The sequence below is a fragment of the Porites lutea genome, chromosome 3 (genome assembly GCF_958299795.1).
Source record: "Porites lutea chromosome 3, jaPorLute2.1, whole genome shotgun sequence".
NCBI classification, from domain to species: Eukaryota; Metazoa; Cnidaria; class Anthozoa; order Scleractinia; family Poritidae; genus Porites; species Porites lutea.
The window spans coordinates 50,926,090-50,947,768 of NC_133203.1; the positions used below are offsets into that span (position 1 = coordinate 50,926,090).

Here is a 21,679-nt window from a genome sequence, read left to right on the forward strand (position 1 = left end):
CTAAAAAAAAAAAAATAAGATAGTTCCGCCCTGAAGAGCCGCAAACCACATAGGAATACATTTGTTCAGGTTGCTCGAAATGTTTGGTTGCTTGTTGGGTTTAAATAATCATGAATAATATTTCTGTCACTATTCAAGTTAAAACTAACTACATGATTGGTGCTTTTTGAAGAAAGATGAACTTTTCGTTCGTCTTCGTTCCTAGTTTCATTTTGGCAAATGTTTGCTGAGTGAATGTTTATTGTGAAACAGTTTTGTCTGGTTTCATAAGCACCCTTCCAAAAACTTGCTTTACGAGTTACAACATGTATAGAAGTCACAACCGAGTCACAGCAAGATCTATTGTGATCGCCTGATGAAAGGCGACATTCCTATGCAAGTTCCATACGGGAACTATGGCCGTAAGCGGAAGTGACGATAAAGTGAAGGCGTAGACGTGAATAATTTTCCCATCTGTGATTGGTCGATCAATTAAGCGAGGAAAGAAGTCATCGGCAAAGAGTTATTTTAGCATTCTCCAAGACAGATGGAGTGTGACAGACTAAATATTTCCAGCGCAGGTCTAGTTCTCTTTGAAATAAGCTACTGACTTTGGATAGCCAACGCTTTCACTTATAGATTTGCGATAAGCGAGTAGCGCTTAAGATCGCTTAAAATGGCTCGAACGCCTCGTACCGAACATATTGAAAATTTTTTCGACATTTTCGATGAAATCGGCAGGTAAGCTGAAGCTTATATAAAAGTTCACGTTGATCAAGTTTAGTGTCACCATATGAAATACCTGTTCTCTCTTTGGCGAATACCCAACGAAGTAAATCTTTTTTAATTCAGAGGGCAATATGCTGTTGTCAAACGTTGTAAGGAAAAGTCATCTGGAAAGGAGTATGCAGCGAAATTTGTGAGGAAAAGAAGGAAAGGCAAAGATTGTAGAGCAGAAGTTTGGCATGAGGTTGAAGTGCTCAACGCCACAAATACGCCTTATCAACATCCTCAGATAATCACACTGTACGATGTCTTCGAAACCAGGAGCGAAATTATCCTCATCTTAGAACTGTGAGTAAACGGTCGATAATTTTTTTAGCGTTTAATTTATTCAAATGAGAATGTATTGTATTGTGACTTTTAAATCAACAGCGCTCTTGGCGGAGATCTGCATAGACATTGTATAGCTTATGACACAGAGGAACCTTCGTCCAGTAGAAGCGAAAGGGAAGTTGTTTATCTTCTGAGACAGATTTTAGAAGGGGTGAAACATTTGCATGACCAGGACTTCGTACATCTAGATATAAAGGTGAGAATTGTCTGTGTGTTTTGAGACGATATTGTGTTTGAATATTACATGTTACCGAATGTTTGTTTGGCTTAGCATCTCCCGTGATGGGATGTCGTTACGCTTCAAGCGTTTGCTAAACATCCTTACAACATTTCCTTTGTTACAGTACAAATAATATCATTGAACCGAAGGAAGATTTTTATTTATTAACGTCTTTGTTTTCTTTTACCGCTTCTAAATTTTTCTCGTGAGCTTTATTCTAAACAAACGTACATTTATGTTTAAAGTCTTTCAATACTGACGGCTTTTCATGCTTTTTCATATTGCTCATTCTAATCATTCACGATATTTTAGTATTACATGCTTTGATATACCACTTATTATTTCATTTCGTACACATTTCATGAAATTTTTCTTAATGAAAACGATCGTATTCATATAACTTAGACTTCTATAAACATTTAATGAAAACCCTCTTAATAATAAGGCATCTAATCAAAGAGGGCTTAATTTTTGGCTGCCGCGAAATGCAAAGGCTTGAGTGGAGCATTTATTCTGTCGCATATATTTTAAATGCTTTCGGTATCGCCGCCTTGTTAAAAAGATAAAATCATGTACATTTGCGCCATGTCGGCCGGGTATGCGATTTTGATATTTTTCCTATAAGCCAGAATTACCTGTCAGTTATACCACAATGCGACTAAGGAAATTATAATCGTGTATTTCCGACTTCTAAAAGAAGAACAAATACTGTTGGACCTTTTTTAAACGAGAAACAAACGCCGGAATGACCTTAGTTTGGAATTTTAACAACCATTACACAGAAGCTTAATGATTTATACCTTAACGGAGTCTGAATTGGTTTTACTGTGGCCTTAATCAAGTGTGACATGCCATAGCGGGAGTTGATTGCTTTTCAAGCGCCTCAGTCCTATTTCTGTAAATAATACCATTTAGGGAGTTTTGAAGTGATATGTGCAGATTATTACAAAAATGTTGAGTACAAGAAAAAATTCAATTTTTCCATGAATATACATGTATGATTTACTGTATATTGAAATCACTTTAAAGTTACTTAAAATAGAAAGATCATCCATATTTTAAAAAAGTGTCAGTAAATCCGTGTTAATTTCATACCCTTCCCAAATTGTTTTTGCAAACATAATTGCCAGAATTTTTTCCGTCATAACACAATCCAGCCCTGTCAGTAAAGTTACCCATATATGGCATTCCTGAAATAGACTTATCAAAGACCTATTACATTTCTTTGGGGTACTCAAGCCTTGGAGTTTATTTTAATTATGAATGTTCTGTTTATAACAACCACAAGAGTCTAATATCTTTCATTAGCCTCTTCTCTTTGAAATTCCATGGATACCTAGCTAGCAGCTAGCAGTGCCTTCTTTATGCTCAGTGGCAACATAGACATTTCTGTGGATTTACCTTGTTAATTTTGTTTGTTCATTTCCTAACTGCTCCAGTTGATAATGTTTTTACACAGCTCTGCCCCCCCCCCCCCCCCCCCCCCCTTAACACACACACAGAGTAAATAAATATTTCTGGTTCAAGTCAGCCCTTTTTAATTTTTGCAGGCGGTTCAAGCTTTAAGAAGATTTTTTGGTCTTTACATTAATTTTGTGTCAAACCAAATTGGTGACAGTAGCACTGTAAAAAAACCCAGGCTTTACACTTTTTTTCGAAAGTAGCCAATGATAAGAACTCTCTGGAAAGGAAAACACATGAAACTACTTGAATAATCTATCACTAACCTTACTCTATTTTAATCAAAATTTTTTTATTCCATTAAATTGGCATATATATATATCTGTGGCTGAATTTACTATAAATGAAAAAATTAACTTTTTGTCAGGCATGATATTTTTCTAATAACTATTTTTAGTACTCTAAACGTCTAGATAGTATTAAGCCAGTGTAATTTTTTTAATTAAAAATAACATGTGCCTTCAGACACTTTAAGCCTTACCTTTGCTATTAGTTCTAAGTAAAATTTTTCAATGTGATCAGTCAAGTGAAATCTTAGATATTTCGGACAGTATGAAATTTAAGATTTGCATTTGTTGAATTTAGCTTTTAAATAACTCATTTTTGTCATTTCATTTTTTTTTCTCCCAAGCCAAACAATATTCTGCTAATGACTGAGCATGCCTATCCTGAAATCAAGATCATAGATTTTGGTCTGGCTCGAAAGATCAAGGATGGTGAACAAATATGTTTAATTGTTGGAACACCAGAGTATGTTGGTAAGGTCCATTTATGTAAACTCATGGATGTTATTATGTAGTGTACCCAACTAGTTAATGTAGGGGTTGTGTGTCACAAATGTGTAGTTCCAGAAAAAGTGCGTACGTCCCCCCACAGTAGCCTGCAAATACAGCTGTCTCTCCTCAGTCCTTGCCACTAGGGGCATTTCACAGGAAAGAGGTCTGTGCCTTAGCAGTGGAAATTCCATACTGATGACGTAAATCAATGTTAACATGACTTTGGTGAGGTTGTCATGGTGCTGCACATGTAAATTTGTTCGATTATGTTTCTCCTGGATGATAATGGTAAAGTTTTGTTTTCTTCTGCAACAAACTCCAGCAAAACTCAAATGCTTCTCAAAGAAGAATATATTCCACGAATATTATTGACTGTTTTGAAGCAGATTCATCGTATTTACATCTGACCTTTTCTGGACTTTTATCTTTTGTCTGTCATTCGTAAACAATAGCTAAAACAATTTAACTCCCACATCGACCAATTAGTACCCCTAGCCAGATTCTGGACAGATACATTTTACCTCATCAGTCATCTGTATGGAATTTCTGTCAGTGAGGCAGGTTCTATGAAATGTCCTAGTGGCGAGGCCTGAAGAAAGACAACTATTACCCCCAAGGAATTTGCATTCCAGGGGCTGCCTGTCAGACCCTTCATCCCGTGGAATTTTCTTGATTTTGCCACTTTATTGAGTACCTCCTGAAAGGAATATTTCCATCTAGAAATTTGTTGCACTGTACGTCTATCTGAAAAGTATCCATGTTTCTACAATAAACTGAAAAAAAGTATTGCTGTTCATGTTAATACAGTGTCTAATAGCAAATATGTCATCCTTTGAACTCCTTAATTTTGCCTACTTACCGGTATATGGATTTGGGAAAACAATACTCATATATAATTTGTTGAAGTCTTTCTTAGCTAATAACGGTAAGTCACTGATAATCATGGGGGCAATACCTTACACTTTATGAACGATCGGCCATGTAGAGCCAATGAACTATGGTGTATAGCTTTGAAAAAAGGATTTAGCCAACCACGAATAAAAGATCATCAATGACAACAATAATCCTTGTTTTGAAATTGTTTAACAGTAAAATGACTGAAAGCAGGTTCAACAGAGCAGCTGTTAGTTTTGATTAACTCAGCAAAATCTTATTAAGAACCCTGGAAAAAAGACTTTTAGAAACCATCCCCCACCCCCACCCCCTCAAAAACTACCTCATTTTGGACCCCATCTGGCCCCAGAATCATCAGTGCAGTGGGTATTAGAGTATTTTGTCTCATTAAAATTGTACTCTTTACAAAGAGTGCTGAATCAAGTTGCCTTTCTTTAACTCTAGCTCCTGAAATTGTTGAATTTGAGCCTGTGGGAAAGCCAAGTGATATTTGGTAAGCTGAAAGACTATGCATTAAGTTGCAGTCATAGGATAGCTAACTCTGTTTATAGCCTCAAATCCTACAGTGATGGCGAGAATTTGCCAGTCAGTAAAATTTTGATGGGTGCTTCCTTAAATGCCAGGCCAAAATTTACTCTTTTAGTCATTATTATCAAACCAGTGGATTACAAACAAAGGATTAAAATTGAACATGACAGTCAGGGTATAGTATATTTTATTATGGCCAAGAGAACATGGTTATAAACTATTCTAACTTTTAGGACTAAGTGGCTATTTTAGTTGAGGTTTTACTGTATCAAGAAAATTTCAGCTGTCCACCACATACATTTTCATAGTACAGTGTATATTTCCCACATAGTAAATCCTCAACATGACAGTGGTACGTCAAGTAAATTTCAGTCAACTCTGATAAATGTTGCTGTAGTACATCAGGTACAGTTAGAATAAGTAGTGCCTTAAATTAACTAGTCTTGATTTCCTTTCAGGAGTATTGGAGTTGTTGCTTATGTGATGTAAGTGCTTTCTATCCTATCCATCAATTACCTTTCAAAAATTTATTTTTAACCCATTTATATTCATTAGGGTTTTGGAAGAGTGGGAAACTGAATGAACACAAGACAACAAACACAAATTATTCTATGGTATCATGGCCAGTAGGGTTGAGTAGGGTTGATAAGCATTCCTTGAGTGCGTTACTTGATAAATGAAAAGAAGTATGGAAAGCTAAGAGCTTAGATGCCCGGTCTCTCCCTTGTCTTAAAAAAGTGGTGAAGACTCCAAGACACTGGAAAACAAAGGTTACTGTGGATTGTCTCAAACAGTTTTGTGCTGCCGTCTAATAGTCCCACTTCCCATAACTGCCCTGTATTTGTGATTTGAAAATATCTATTACCTGTGTAGTTACATACTTTGTGCCTTGATTTAACCATTTGAAAGTGGTTGAGATGATGGTTTCAGTAAGAAATATTAGGATAAATTTAACTAAGGTACGTACAGTTTAATCCCTGTGATATCATTATATTTAGGCTAACTGGACTGTCACCATTTGCCGGAGAGGACAAGCAAGAAACTTGCTATAACGTCTCCTTAGCTGCATTAGATTTTCCAGAGGAATACTTTAAGAATATATCCCACACTGCTCAGGATTTTATTAAAAGGCTTCTACAACGAGATGCTGAGTATGTCAGTTATTAATAGTACTTAACAATAACAGTTTATGTTTTTATTGGCTTTTTCAATCCCTTTTTTTTGTTAATATTAGCCTTAACTTATGTTCAGTAGTGTAAATTACAAACATGATGTACTTATATTGCAGTGACAGACTCTCAGTTCATGAATGTTTAAGTCACCCTTGGCTTAACACAGAAGAATTATTCCAACGAAGCCCTGTAAGAAAAAGTCGGCGTTCTTATGGTTCAGAACAAAAACAAAAGAGAAAAAAGCTTAAGAAGCTTCAGCATCAAAATGGGCTAGTTGATGGTGAGTGTGTATTCAGTGTTTTACTTACATGCCTTTTTCGGTTGGCCAAAATTTCTTTGTCATAAATGATTGTTTAAAGCAATAATTTCACATAACATCAAAACTAACTGAAGAGCGGCCTGGAATTGGCCTTGGGTAGCTCCAAATAAACTACTACAGTATTTGTTGATTATCCTTCCAAGTTATCTTGTGTGTTATAGCATATTGTCACTTTGAGTTCTGATTTATGCAGCATGTAGCAGTCTTTCATCTTGTGGTCATAGCAATTAATGATCCATTAAATCATGTACGGACTGTTTAACTCTGTCAACTTACTACTCAATGATAATTTTGACTGATGAAAAAGTTTTCGTATTTATTAATATGTAAATTTTGTTTCAGGGAATTTGATAACTGTTGTGAATGGCATTGGGGATTCAAGATGAGGAAGTGTGTCACTGCACCACTTGATCATTACTGCGCAGACTTCTCATTCTTGAACTAGCTGTAGAATCCGTATTGTAGAAGATGATTAATTTATTTTCTGCAATTGTATAGTTTGTTCATATAAGGTTGTAAATCTTAGTGTTTGGCTGGCCACACAACCTGCTATATTATGCAGTGGTCATTACATATAAATCGTGATTCAGTTTTGTCATTGATTTAAATTTTATTTTCCTTTGTGTTTGGTGTGGTAATACTTTAATAATTTATTGGCCAGGACAAAAGAAAGTAAAATTTACACCAAGATAAAAATTGAACCACTAAAAAATTACTGTAAGAGATGTTTTTAAATTATATTGATAGGAATAGGGAACTATACAAATATGCCTTCTTGATGGAATTAATTGAAGTCTGTTCCTTTTTTCTTTATAAGTGGAGCAGATGTTAAGTAATTTTCTTTATGGTGGCCTGTTTAAAAGGCTGATCAAGAATCTAATACATAGTTGACTTATTTTTCCTTTATGACTATTTAGCTCAACATTGCCTGTATTCTTTCTTGTGACCTTCAGTTCACTCAAAACTTCTACCATCAAGAACTTTTATCCTTTGCTTCTGTTCAGTCAGAGCAGTAGTATAAACAAGATGAAATAGAATAACTTATGATGTATTTGTAACGCTTTATTAGTGTTTTTGGCAATTCTCTCTGAAATGTGTAATTATTTCCTCCAGGCCCATGGTTACTTTATCCATGAGGTGGAAAACCTGAAAAAGCAAAAACAGACATAGTTTGATGATTAAGTTGCCTACTAACACTGTAGAAATTAATGTAAAGCCTTGATAGTGACTGAGCAACTTATTTATCCTTATAACAATGGCATGAATACTTGCAGTTTAATGGAAATTGGAATCAATTGATCATGTTATTGCTTTTATTGATCCATTGAATCTGATACATCAACTGCAGAACAACATGATACAGAAAGCGATGTAAACTGCAAGAGCGATGTAATCCTCGTTCACGTTTTTAGTAATATATTGTGCTGGTCTTCTTCCAAGTAAAGGTGATCAGGAAATCTGCTCAATTAAGGGGGCTTGGTTGAGATTTGTCAGGCGATAATGGTCACAGAATTAGCAGCAGTGTAAAGAACAAACAAACAAATGCTTCAAAAAGTACAAAAACAATGTATAAAATATAAAAATATAGAAAAGTAGCCAAAAGTAGCACAGATGGGAAAATTGAACAAGACAAGAGTGGATTGCCTTCCAGGTTAAACTCGAAAAACGGCGGCACCAGCAAATATTCTTCCACCGATATTCCCAGACCAAGCCCTTTTCACAGTTTTGAATAACAAACCTGCAGAAGATTAACAAAAGTTAAATTGGATTTGAATACAACTTTTATTATGTCCGCCAACTGGCCTTAGACTGTATCTACACCGGGCCATATTATTATGTTAATTACTTTATTACTTTACTTGAGGAAATTAATGTATGATATTATTTCATGTACTTGTACGTTTTTGTTGTACGAAGAGAAGAAAAAGTCAGCTTATTTTTTATCAACCAATTTATGTGCCAACCTTACAGAGAATGATTTATTGATTACCTTCAAATGAAAAAAACAAACAAACAAACATTTTTTCTGTTTTAATTTTTGCTGTAGAAAACAGCATTAAAGAAATCGAATATAGTTTACAAAGAATGAAGAGCAGTGTTAGCCAACTCGTAGATCAGTACAGCAGGTAGAGTGGCTACAATGTAGCAAGGATATTTATTTGTTTTCTTGAACGTCGCATTTTGATAAGTGCCAAATTTTATTTTTTGTTTTGTTTTTCATAGTGAACATAATAAACAAATTTCTTTGGAGTGACCATTGTGCTTGTTTTATTTGACAAGTACTACACCCAGTAGCATCTTTAATTATATAACTTCACTTTACATTGCGCACGCTCCTGAGTAGACTTTCTCAAAGCTCGTTCCCGGTTTCTGCTGCGACTTCGTCGCCCCAGCGGGGCGGGGCGGGGTGGGGGGTACTTCCTTATAAGAGGCTAATGGGGATGTGCCGCTGGATGGGGTCGCATTTTCACGACTGGATTGACTATAATGGGGTAGAATTTTCAATAGAGTTACTAGAATGAGGTCGCACAGCGGCACATACCAGCAAAAATTAACCCAAGTACCTATCCGACCTTTGATTAGAGGGGTGGTGATTGTTCAAGACATCAATCCGGTCAGTTCGTCGGATGGCATGAAGATCGTCCTGCAAAAAGGGCGTGGGAGTATCTACGTTGTTCAAAAAAGGACACCATATGACTACCCTTCTCCTGGAAATGTGAGTCTTCAGAACAACAACAACGACAACACCAAAAGCTTTATTTGCATGACCATAAAGGAATTACAGTATTGCAAAAGCTATTAGTCTAAACTTAAGTACTAATTCAACTAATTAGTACGTGTAAAACATTACAAAACGTAATAATAATAATAATAATAATAATAATAATAATAATAATGAGTCTTTATTTCACCAAAAGATAAAACTACATATCTTATGTTACAATAAGAGAAGATAAAAACTATGATAAAAATATCTACGTTATATGTATATATTAAAAAAGTGTATCATTACAATAAATGGAGCTTAAAAATCAACCTATTTACAAAGGTGTTCATAAAACGCTCTGTATTAATTTTTGGACGTACACAGCCTTTTTTCCTAAGATTATGTACATACGTCTTCTGGACAGGAATGATATGTTTTAGTGAGTGGCAATCAGTTGATATTAATTTCTTTAAAATGTTTTGGTCTTCTTTATTTAAAAGATTCTTGATAAAAACTGGAAATGAAATAAAACGGCGTTTATGGCATCGGTCTAAAAAATTTTGTATAACCGTAAGATCGGACTCCGATGCCCCATAGACTGAAAGCGCATAGCTAAAATTAGGTAAAACAATAGATATAAAAAGGTGATCTATCTCTGCCTGAGAGTAGTGTTCCTTTCTTAGTGTTCGTAGGACGTGTAAACACTTGTTTGCTTTGACAAGCTTGGTTCTTACATGCTCATTGAATTTCCCGTCACTCTGTAGAGTTACTCCTAGTAAAACGAAGCTATTACATTGAGGAATATTGTTAATTGGAGAGTAGAGTACATTGTGATTTTTCTTTCTAACAACCAGCTCTTTACATTTACTAGGGTTGCAGACCATTTTATTGTTTTCGCACCAGGTTAAGAGCTGTCCTACTAAGTCGGCTGACGGGTCGCGGTTCCCAGTGATAGGCGAAACTATAATGGAATCATCGGCGTATTTAAAAAGAAGAGGGCAACCGTTAAAGAAAATCTCCAAGTCATTCAAAAATATATTAAAAAGATACGGTCCGCTTACACTACCTTGTGTGGTTCCTCTATTGACAGATTTCCAATGTCCTAAAAAATTACAGCTAACAAACGTTACAGTTTGTTACAAAAATTATAGCTAACGAACGTTACAGTTCTCATTCATTCATTCATTGATATTAATTTGGTTCTTAATTCAAAGCATTGCGAGATAAATGAAACTAATTGACAGTTAATTAGATAATCAGAAGAATTCATAAGAAGAGATATTAAAGTACCGTGTGAAAGTGAGTTGAAGTCAGGTATTTTAGTTTCTAGTTTGGTGAAAAACGGACGGCGAAGTCGTGGGAGTCGATACCCTGCGAGCAGAGGCTACATTTTCGCGGTATGAAATGGCGTGCGAAAATGTAGCCTCTGCTCGCAGGGTAGGGAGTCGACTGCGAGGGAGACCTTTTTTGCAGTGACTAGGGTGTGAGGACTAATAATAAAGGGAGGTGTGGGTGTCGGTTTCCTAGTACTGAATAGAAGTGCTGATGTGATAATCAATAACGCGTAGCGTGATGTCAAGGAATGAGAGCTTAGTGTCGGAGATTCTGAGTGTAACGTGAAGAGAAGTTAGATACAACGTGAATATAGTCTTCCAGTTCCACGCGGCTACAACGTGCGACTCCCCGGATCCGATGACGTCGTTGTATCCCTTGCGCAGTTGAGGTGCAAAGCCGTGGTACTGGCTTGCTCATGATCATTGATCATGGACTGCACGATGTAAGGTGATGGTAATAAAATTTGCACCATCCCTACAACACTCGCAATGCGATAAGCCCGACAAGCACGAAATTGATACTTGTGAAAGGGACAAAAATATAGGACTGTTGCTAACCAAGAAGTTCATTCAGTCTTCGTTAGACTATGGTTCCTTTTTCCGAGAGTTTTCACCTGAGACCCAACACTGCTATGCACAGAATTTAGGAATAGATTATTCTGGCTGGACAGATCTGATTAACGGCGGAATTTTCTTTAGCAGTGTGCTGGTCCCTTCTGAATAATGGAAAGCTCCCTTGAAAGGAGGTACACATCAGCGACATCTGTGAGTCTGCCCACCTTTCCATCAGAAACATTGGGAATACAAGACGCTAATTACGGCCTCGTATTTCGGTAGAGCGAACGCCTTTTTCATGCTCTCATTTCCTCGCATACTGTAACTACTACAAATGCTTGGTGATAATTGTGCCCTCCTATCCCATCTCATTGATAAACTATAGCTAATTTTAAAATCCAACATCGCTACGAGCATAAACACCAGTACAGAAAGAGCAGTTTTGCAAATTACTACTCTTACATGAAACGTAAAAAACCCTTCATGTACCAGCTGGCACCAGAGTATGTTTCACAATTAGGGACGGAGAAGGGACGTCTGAACACCGGCTAAGAGCACCCTTCCTGAAGAAATAAAGGTGGCCGAGATTTTCAAGTGTCGAAAAGAATGTTGGTCACGCCTGTCCTTATGGACTTGTATCTCCAGAGACTTACCTAATAAATAACTGATAAAAGTCGTTCAAAATCCATTCGATGTTACGCAAAAATTTTGCACATGAACATTTTAAACAATTACAACAAACTATCAAGTCGCGCAAAATCAAAGGCTAAACCAAATAAACTAACAAGACAAGACAAGAACTTTCATGGTCTATATTTTAATAAGTGAGAGGAAAAAAGACAAAACTACTTCTACGAGGTATAAAAACACCTAGAAAACACAGTTCAACCTCCACTAACGACCACCTCTCTACAACGACCACTTTTTTTGGCGAACAGTCCATACATTGACTGTTGTTTAAACCTCTCTACAATGGCCACTTCTATAGATTATTTCAAACTATAAAAGAGGTTGTTTTATTGAGGCACGTCGGAGCCAAGTCGGAGCTCATAAAAACACGTCCGCCCCCATCCACGTCCATCAACTTTTCTTCAATAATTCTACGGAAGTTTGTAAGATCAGTTAATTTTTAATTTTCCATTGTTTTTGTGTATGGTAATATATTATTCCACCGACCTTAATATATGCTAAAGAATTTAAAACAAAGGAAAAACAAAAATTAACTGAAATAAAAAATTAACCACAACATACACACTGTACATCAAAGTCTCAGTTCAAAAGAGCCACCCATGAACTGTCGATAAAACAACCCATGAGGCTCCAAAACCCTTCTTCTTGTTTTGCACGCTTCTGACAGCCACATAAGTTATAGTTACGAAAATTGTAACTCGTACAGGCCCTTGCATGCATCTATTAAAATACGCAAATCGCTTGGACGCCAGTCGGTAAAATATGTACAAATCTATAAACAATTTTTCGGATTTGTTAAAGTACACACTAAAGAAGTCGATCGTACACATTGAATTGTTTTGGTTCAGAGAATTAGCCAATCAATAAACACAATCTAATAATTAAATAGCCATTTCGTCTGTTAAAATCAATGGACATGGCACTGGTTAATCGAAAACAAAAACGGTTATTCAGATCACTCTGAGGCTACTGTTCACTAAGATATGTACAAAACAACTTTACAGTCCTTTCCCTTTGTTGTAATGGGATGGAATTGGTGAGTCCTGACTGGTACAAAATCTTTTACATCCAGTGACCACATTCAACCACTCACTGCCAATTATCATCCTTTGCTCTTCATACCTGGAGCCTGATTCTACCTATTATCAGGGAAAGCAAAAGCTTAGTAAATGGTTTGTATCTGTACATCAACAAGCCAATGAAAATAAACCTGGAAGGAAGAAGCGCGGGATTTCGGGGGGTGACAATGCTGTGTATGCTCCAATAACCTTAATGAGAGCAACCGCTGATTCATAAAACTAAAGACGACATAAAAAGGTGGAGTATGATTGTCTGGGTGGCCGTCTGGGTGAGGGTGGTCCTAAAAGTAGTCTCCCTCGTAACCTGAGATCAGGCGTTATTTTTTTTATTTTTTGCTTCTTTGCTTCTTTGGCTCGAGGGGAAAAAAATAACGCCTGATACATTTATTTAACAAGCCGTCAACCGCCCCCTAATTTACATAATCTAACGTCTGCTTGACCTGTCATGTTATTAGCCAATAAGCGTTTACCATAAGGGAATCAAATTTGGCGCGAATAATGTCTCTTTTGAAATCAATTTTAGCTAGGGAACAGAAATTTTTTTTAAAAGTATGTCCATGTTCAGATGGCGCTTCCTAAAAAAAAAATTTAAATGTGTTGTTTTTGTGATGAAATACTGCTGGCTGGAGCTGCCGTACCTTTTTAACAGCTACAAATAATAAAGACTTTACTGGTTAAAGCTCGTTGACTTCGTACTGTACCGAAAGCAGTGGAAAAAAAAATTAGGCTAAAGCACCTGAAAGGTGTTGTGAAAACGAAGATCGCTCAGAATAATTCGCAGGTTTGTGAAGGACGAATTACAGTCAAACCAGGTCAAGATTCCATTCATGAATTATTTGAAAAGTGAACCCGTCTGTCGCTTCTGTAACTTGTAGCCGGTATCAAATTGCATTCAAATGATCGGTGAATTTTAAGTATACGATGAGATGGAAAATATTTCAATGGATGAAATTTCTATTTAGGCATCCTTCAAATTCAAGAAAACTCAGTCGGCAGAAATTTCATAACGAACTCGAGTGCGTACTCACTGCTCATTACGCAAGCAAAAATGCAGACTGAAATCAACAACAACTAACGGATGGCGGCATTTTGGCCAATCGGAACGGCGCAAATCATCCGTATTGTTTCCTATCCAATCAGAAAAAAGTCCAGATTCTGGCTTTTTTACATGTGATCCGACAAAGAAATGTATCATGCCCTCTTCCCGTGAGAGACATAAAGGGTTAATAGGGAGAGGGCATGATCTCAGGCTATCTCCCTCGCAGCCGCTTCGTCTCATCAAGTAACGCTCCTCTCCAACATAGGGGAGGAGGGTTGCGTAACGAGGCAAAAACGGCTGCGAGGGAGACTATCCTAAAAGGGAATGTTGTTGACAGTGACTGACGTTTCTACAATCTGTGAGCATACGCTAATTCATTGCTTCCATAGGAGAGTCCATTCTCGTCCCCAGAGCCACTCGGCTTAATTTGTAATTTCCCTACCACGTGACCAAGAAACGACGGGCTCTGGGGACGAGAATGTAGGAGAGTCTATCTCATGTTTCTACAGAGACTACGCAACACGACGGCAGAAAGAAAAGGACGGCAAAGCGCTTCTTTGGGACAAACGAGACAGGGGTATAAGCTGTTTGTCGTTATAGGAGGGTGGAAATTATTGTCACGCTTGTCGCACAAGGTTTGCCTCCTTCTTTCCTCTGCCGTGCTTTTGCGTAAGTTCACCAGTGTCTTGAAGGGGACAGGAAGAAATATTCCTGACCCACTTCGCACGCCTCCGTGTCTTTCGTTTGTGGTTCGTAAAGTGAGAGACAAAGCCGCGCGAAAGCTGAACAGAGCTGGGAGATCAAACGAAAAAGACGATGAGGGAGGGGGCGAGGGGAAAAATTAAACCAAGACTATGCACTTTCGCTGACAGTACAGTGTGCAGTAAGGCAGGCAAAACATCCTAACATGCTGGTGTTGGCTTGTTCAGTTTCAGTCTTGATACTAACGCCTAGAGAATTGTGTTTCCTACAAACAATCAGGCGCGCGTTAATGCTCAAAGCAATAGACCCTTTTACCTATACGGCGGCCATATTGAATTGATTAGATTTAAGGAGTTTTATGGGATGCCAGGGGGAATGTGCACTATTCTATATACTCGCTCAGTTTTTACGCGCGCTTTTCGGGGCAATTTTTCTTAAAGTTTTCGTAGAGTAAGATTTTAATGGGACAACAGATCGTTGTGCCGTGTTTGGATGTAATAGAGACCTTTGGCATCAGCGTTTTCATGGGAAACCGCAAACTGCAGTTTGCAGTTATGCGTTTGCAGTTTCGCGTCGCCGGGATTTCAAATTTTAGCAAGACGTTCATTGTTTAGTTCCGCTATGTTGTTTTTCATCAAGTCGAAGTGCATCACTTTTATCGCCCAAAAAACAGGAATAATTCATCGATTCGAGTTACAAAATCCAACAAACACATCGCAGACGGATATAAAAAGATACTTCTTGCCTTTGAACTTTTAGAGGCCAAAAATATTTCCGTAAGTCACTTACCGTTCGTAGCCCTTCCTGCCGTTCAAACGTGAACGGCAAACTGCAAACGCGATCGCAACACCGTGGTTACTTGACATTTTGCAGTTTTCCATGAAAAACCTGATGCTAGTTTTCCGTCGGAGTGTCCATAATATTAATTGCTTCTTTCTTCTCTCGCTGTTTAGAATCAGTATCTGACTTCTTCTTCTTACTCCTTATTGGTTGTACTGGAAGCCTGTCCATGGGAGCTTTTCTCTTACTTGTTACTATTTCCCGATCGTAGCCCTTCTGAAAGAGCGTGGGATGAGGATGACTGTCAACTGGTCTTCCAAATTAAAATGATTTGAGCAAACTTAAGTATTTTTGTTTACCTTGAATCCCTTCGAAGAAACTGGTATGGTCTTTCACCATATATTTCTCGGGAAAATGGCGATCATTATTACACCCAAACACGGCACAACGATCTTTTTTTACGATTACAATCTTATTCTAGTTAAAATTTTTGAAAAATTGCCCCGAAAAGCGCGCGTAAATACTGAGCGAATATCGAGGATCGGATCGTGCTAATGCCCCCTGGGATGCTGGCGGTTAACATTGGCATTACGCAGACATCAAGTGCAGGCCATACAAGACGTGAACTGTTGAAGGGTCGTTCCACAAATCATACGAGGTTAAATGCAGGCAATTTAAAATCACTCCTCTTTTTCCCCTCACCTCATTCCTCGTCGTGAACTCGTTTGACCGCTGCTTAGCTTTCGCTCGGCTTTGTATCTTTCTAACTTGAACCACAAACGAGAAAAAAAAACATTTGAAAAAACCGCCAGCAATGCAGGCTAACGTCTCCACATAGGTGTTCTGACAGTTCATCGTCACAAAAATTCGAGAAAATATATAGAAAATCATTTACTAAATCAGAGCCACATTTACAGGTAATGACTGACCTTAAGCTTCTCTGCGAGTCTCTGTTACATCCCGAAAACCGAATCTGGATAACTTTAAACAGGTCCTCGGAGTTTGTTAGGGCACAAGCGATTAATCCTTTCGCAGGACAACTTGCTATTAAATATGGATAAGTCTCTACGTCAATTAAAGAAAGGAGATCCCCAGATCGGATGTTGAACAGTTGAAGGCAACAAGCATGACCATAGGGAAGAGGAGAAAGAACGACACAGTTCTCGTCACTGACAAATTTTAAGTCCATAGTGCCACTGTCCGTTTGTAAGATGCCCCACAATTTCCCTGAGGATGGATCAAGAACGTAGACGGGACGACTTCTACCCCAAATTACAAGAAACTCTTCATTGGGCGAAAACCGCAGTCGAGCTGATCCACTAATAGTATTTGGTAACTCAAATTTCCAAAGTAAGGTGTCACCATTCCTCATATGAATAATTTTATAACGAGGGTAATCTTCTGAAATGGTGACCACCTTACATTTACTGTTACACGCCAGAAGTCCCAAACCCGAAAAGGGTATCAATTTTTTGTTGTTTTGTGTGTCCAAAATGATCGCTTTCCTTCCAAAATTAAAAACAACGCGTTCGTCTGAAATAGGAAACATTCCTGTGACATTTCGATCGTACCGCCAACTTCTGATGCGCTCAGTCAAATCCGAATTCCACAGTTCAGCAGTGTCTTTGCTCGTTGTGAAAAGAACTCCTTCTCTCACGGCTACAAGATGACAGTCAATTTGACCAAACATATCACTAGCACTGACACCTTTTTTCTCTGCCTTGAGTTCTCCACTAGAGGAATCCCAAGCTGTTATTTGTGCATATCCGTTCTCACTTGTGACAAGATATAAAGTCTCACCATTAATCGAAAATACAATATTGCGCACAAAAGGCTTTCTGAAAGAATCTTTCTTTAGATCGATTTTTTTCAGGGATAGCACCTTGATAATATCGCTACCAGGATAACTCTGTAAGACAGATTGTTTGTTTAGTACAAACAAAAACGACGGTGAATCATAGGAGAAAAAGACGTCAGCTGAAGAAGCCAGCACCGAATCGCCTAATAAAAAAGCGTATGGGTCTTCAAAAACACATCGGTGAGGAGTAACTTCAAGTGAAACTTTACCATTATCTTCGTTACTCACTGTGTAACAAAGACGATCTTCACCTACACGAAAATTGCAGCCCTTAGTGTAAAAGTACCAACAATAAAGGCGGCGGCGATCTGGCGAGAACTTCATCATTCCACCTCCTTTTGACCCTTCAACTTTTGTTAGAGTTCTAAAATCATTTATCACATCAAGCAAACAAATGGCTCCAGTTGAATGAGAGACTGCTAATAGCCCTCCATCTTGAGACAAGGCAAAAGTCAACACATCCTCATCTCTGACGGTACGGGTTATCTCTCTGCCATTCAACAGACTCCACAGAATAAGACACTTTGCATCATTGGGACAGTCAGTGAGAATCTTGTCACCAGAAAGTGCACAAATGGAAAAGCAACAGTGGCTTTCACGATAAAGTTGAGTCAGTTCTCCGTTAAAAGAATATGCATGGCTTAAGACACCGGGTAAGATGACATCCTTAGAAGGGTGAAAGATTACGGAGTTGAAACGAGACAATAAAGCGCCACCACGCACCCGGGACGTCTTAAAAGCACTTTCATAATGCCAATCTCTGTAAAGTTTCTCATTAAATGCAGGACGTTTCCACAACAAATTGCCAGTATGAAGTGACCACAACTGAAGTGTTGCGTCACGACACTCGCAAACCATGTAGTCTGACTGTGGTGACACATCAAAACAAGCTACTTCTGATGAACAGTAAAATGTAGTTTGTACGGGTCCCTGAAGATCGTTCTTGTTCAAGTATTCAATGTATGATATGTTAGAATACTTTGCCTTTAAAAGGCTGGATGCCTTAGAGAACAGATCTGGTCCTCCTTCATTCAATACAGTTTGAAAGATCACATGAGGAAGTTCGTTCAGTTCTCTACTGTGCATCTTTAAAAGAAATAACAACGACTCAGCTACACTCTTCTTTTCCACACAAAACTTCATGATGCTTACAATATCTTCTGAGGCAACTGCGATATTAACAAGCAGCTTTGCATACACAATTTCTAAGTCGAGAACATAGTAATTTACAAGATCTTCAAAGCTGCATGGTCTTGTATCTTCATCCAACTCTAGAATATGTTGAACGCCATGTTGCAGTGCATACTTTGTAGTGTCGCTTAACTGCTCTGATCTATGAACACCTTTTCTCTTTACCTCATCCAATTCGCCGATGCAAAGATCGGAAAGAATGCGGTGACCTTCGTTTTCATCTACACTATGGTTGTGTTGCGAAAAGCGAATCTTGTCAGACAGCCAGTCCTTGAGTGACTTGTGAAAAAAATGTACACAGCCGTCTTGAACAGGTAAAAGCGACGAAATACAAGTAATGGCCTTGCTCACTTTACGTTGAAAAGCTGACGAAATTTTGCCCGGGAACAACAGTTTCGAAACAAACCCTACTGGCAGCGGTTCCCTCGCTGCCGTAATCGCACTAAGGAAATCCAGAAACTGGTCTTCAGTAATCTTCAGTTCTTTACAAAGTTCGCTCTCCAGACGTGTAAAATAAGACTGGAAAATAGACGAAATACCCGAGGGTACGGTGCAGTTAAGCTCCTCCAAGGTAAGAAATGACAAATCATTCTCAGTTATGAAATCTGTTAGAAGCTGGGCCCATAAAATCAATCCTTCTGACTTCTGCGCAAGCTCCTGAAAAATAACCTCATGATTCTCACTTTGCAACTTACAGCTCAACTGTTTTTCAAACAAAAAGCGAATGTCTTTCAAGTTTTCTTCATCACTGGGTTCAAGCAGAAGGGGTTGCAGACCTTTTAAGCTGTCGCAAATATTAATCTCTGGTCTTGTTGTCACGAGAAATCGAATCCAAAGCGGGAGTTTGTTAAAGCATTTGGCAATCACATCAAGCAACTCATTGCGTCCTTGGTATTCACTTTCATCCAAAGCATCAATTATCACAAGACAGGACGGTGGAATTGGGGACGGTTAGTCTGCTCAGTGGTTCTTCGAACAGCAACTCAAACAGATCCCCCACTTCCATGTCATTGATCTCCACACCCAAGTTTCTAGACAGTTGTTTTACAAGAGCTTTCTTGTAGTCTGGCAGAGAATGTGACAGCTGATAGGCTAAAGATTGTAGCATCACCTTGGGGTTCCTGTGGCGCACCCTGTCATGTTGGCAAAAATGGCTCCCAGACAATTTACCCTCTTCGAGCATCCTTTTGCTCTACTCGGCTGCAATAACAGATTTCCCCATGCCTGCGTTTCCAACGATAACCATCACACGATGAGGAGAGTTGCCGTCTTCTAACCAATCATTGACTTTGGTGAAGACAGACTTCCGGGTTCCCTCTAAATATCTTTCTGAATGGTATCTAATAATGTTTTCCGTGTCAACCTTTGCAAGTTTCCTTAGGATATCTTCCTCCTGGTCCGTGTTGACTTGAGCTTGACGTATTTCTGTAACGACTTGGTGTACTTCTTCCAACTTTAACGTGTTTTCCTTCAGTTGTGTTTTGATGTCAATTTCACAGTCAGCCCACTCACGTAACGCGTCAAGATAATCTTCCTCTCCGCCTCGCTCTGCCTTCAGTCGGTCAACTTCTGATTGCTGTAACCCAAGAGCTACAAGAACAGCACTGATTTCCCGCCACAGAACAGAGAGGGAATGAGTGTCAACTCCAGTACTGGCCACATGACCATACAACACGTTACGGAAATACTTGACACGAGCAAGATTCGCCTCGTGAGAGTTGTCACTAGCGGGTGGTTTAGTGTGCCATCCTGTGGGGGGAGGAGCCAGTCCACAAATGTTGGTCAGAAGAAGAAATAAAAGAGTGATGTCAAACGTGTTGGAGTCTGGCATGGCTCCTCCAGGCGGGAAGAGTTTGTCCCACTGATGACCATTTAGAACTCTTCGCCGCTTGAGGTTGTTGAGAGTGGAATAACTGGCGTTGAGATCAGCAGCTAAATTAGCTGGAGGATGATGATAATTGAAAACATTTCTTAGAACTGTTGTTCCACCATCTATAAGAAGCCTGCTCAGCTTGGACCCATTTGTCTTTTCTTCAGAGCTGGCCAGGGGTGATGGTGCTGCAGCTGCCATTCTAATCCATGGTGCTTGTTCATTCAAATGTGCTATTCAATCAGCTGATTCAGTTCTTAGATTCAAAATCTTCATCTTCTAGTTGTCATTTTTGTATAGCTGTAGGTAAATAAAAAATTGTTCACTGTAAATACCAGTTCACCTACAAGTCCATATCTGTAGTTAAGAAAAAAACTTAAAAGTGTTTGTTGAACCGTGTATCTGATGAATGCAGCAAAAACATAGTGCCAATAAGGTTTTATTCAAAATTACACAAGCGCAGTGAAGAGAAAAGGTACAGAGCTACGTTTAGCATTCAAATAGATTTCTAGGTGAAAGGAAATAAAATTATTGTTAACACAGTATGCGCACATGCTTTTTAAAAGAAATGGTAGTTTACCCTAAATGACCTAATAGACACCCAATCCCAAATAAACGCCTCTTGTCTAATAAACACTCCCTCTAAGTTGTTAAAATTGTATTAGATGCCCCTCTCTCATAGATGCCCCCTTTCTAATAAATGCCCCCAATGAGGATAACTCAAAAATACTGAGAATTAGCGAAAAGGAGCAAAATCATTCAATTCATTCAGTTTCTTGCTTGATTAACAAGGCATTGCACATTTCATCTTGCTCAATGTCAAGTTCAAAATAAGGACAGACTAACGATGGCAGCACAATAATCCTGAGTGAGGATTCTGACATTGCTGTTGGGGTTTGAAAGAGCGATATGAATCTCTAAAGGGCTTAGACGTATCAATAATATTGATGGAGTGGATATGTTACAGGTCAAAATTAAATTCTGGTTACACTTTTTTAATCTAGGTTGATTCTCAATCCCATTGTCTCTTAGCCCTAATTTACAAATAAATAGGGCTAGGAGACAAAGGAAACTGACAATCAACCCAGCTTAAGAAATTTTAACTGGAATTTAATTTTGACAAGTTACAGATATTCTCCTATTTTTAAACTCTCTTGATATTATTACCAAAAGCATATTAGTTTCGTTGAGCTTGTTCCAGTGATGAGAATAAACGCCACTCTCCCTTTATATGCGTCCTACATCATTGTATCTATTAAAGACCCCTGCTTAGATCCCTAAAATTAAAAAGACGCCCCAGGTGTCTGTAAGGTCATTTACGGTACAGGTTTATACAAGGGTAAAGCATAACAATAACCAAGAGTCTGGGACCCAGGAGATTTTTGAGGGTTCTAATTTTTGCAGCTTTT

The 21,679-nt window shown here is 38.4% G+C and overlaps 1 protein-coding gene and 1 pseudogene across 1 annotated transcript; one reads left to right on the forward strand and one right to left on the reverse strand.

Moving 5' to 3' along the window:
* The first annotated feature begins 497 nt into the window (after positions 1-497).
* LOC140931405 (serine/threonine-protein kinase 17A-like) lies at positions 498-8,719 on the forward strand. Its single transcript, XM_073381223.1, has 9 exons — positions 498-720; positions 832-1,053; positions 1,135-1,291; positions 3,408-3,534; positions 4,891-4,939; positions 5,433-5,459; positions 5,973-6,125; positions 6,263-6,426; positions 6,808-8,719. The coding sequence occupies exons 1-9, from the start codon at positions 656-658 to the stop codon at positions 6,849-6,851; spliced, it is 1,008 nt and encodes a 335-aa protein (XP_073237324.1). The 5' UTR covers positions 498-655; the 3' UTR covers positions 6,852-8,719.
* Positions 8,720-11,178: 2,459 nt separating this feature from the next.
* Positions 11,179-20,621, reverse strand: LOC140931406 (uncharacterized; annotated as a pseudogene).
* Between the last annotated feature and the right edge of the window lie 1,058 nt (positions 20,622-21,679).

Excerpts from the sequence above, each read along its gene's own strand:
- LOC140931405 (XM_073381223.1), top strand. The coding sequence starts at position 656 with ATGGCTCGAACGCCTCGTACCGAACATATTGAAAATTTTTTCGACATT. Across the intron at positions 3,535-4,890 it reads TGGAACACCAGAGTATGTTG|CTCCTGAAATTGTTGAATTT; the intron begins GTAAGGTCCATT and ends CTTTAACTCTAG. Across the intron at positions 5,460-5,972 it reads GGAGTTGTTGCTTATGTGAT|GCTAACTGGACTGTCACCAT; the intron begins GTAAGTGCTTTC and ends CATTATATTTAG.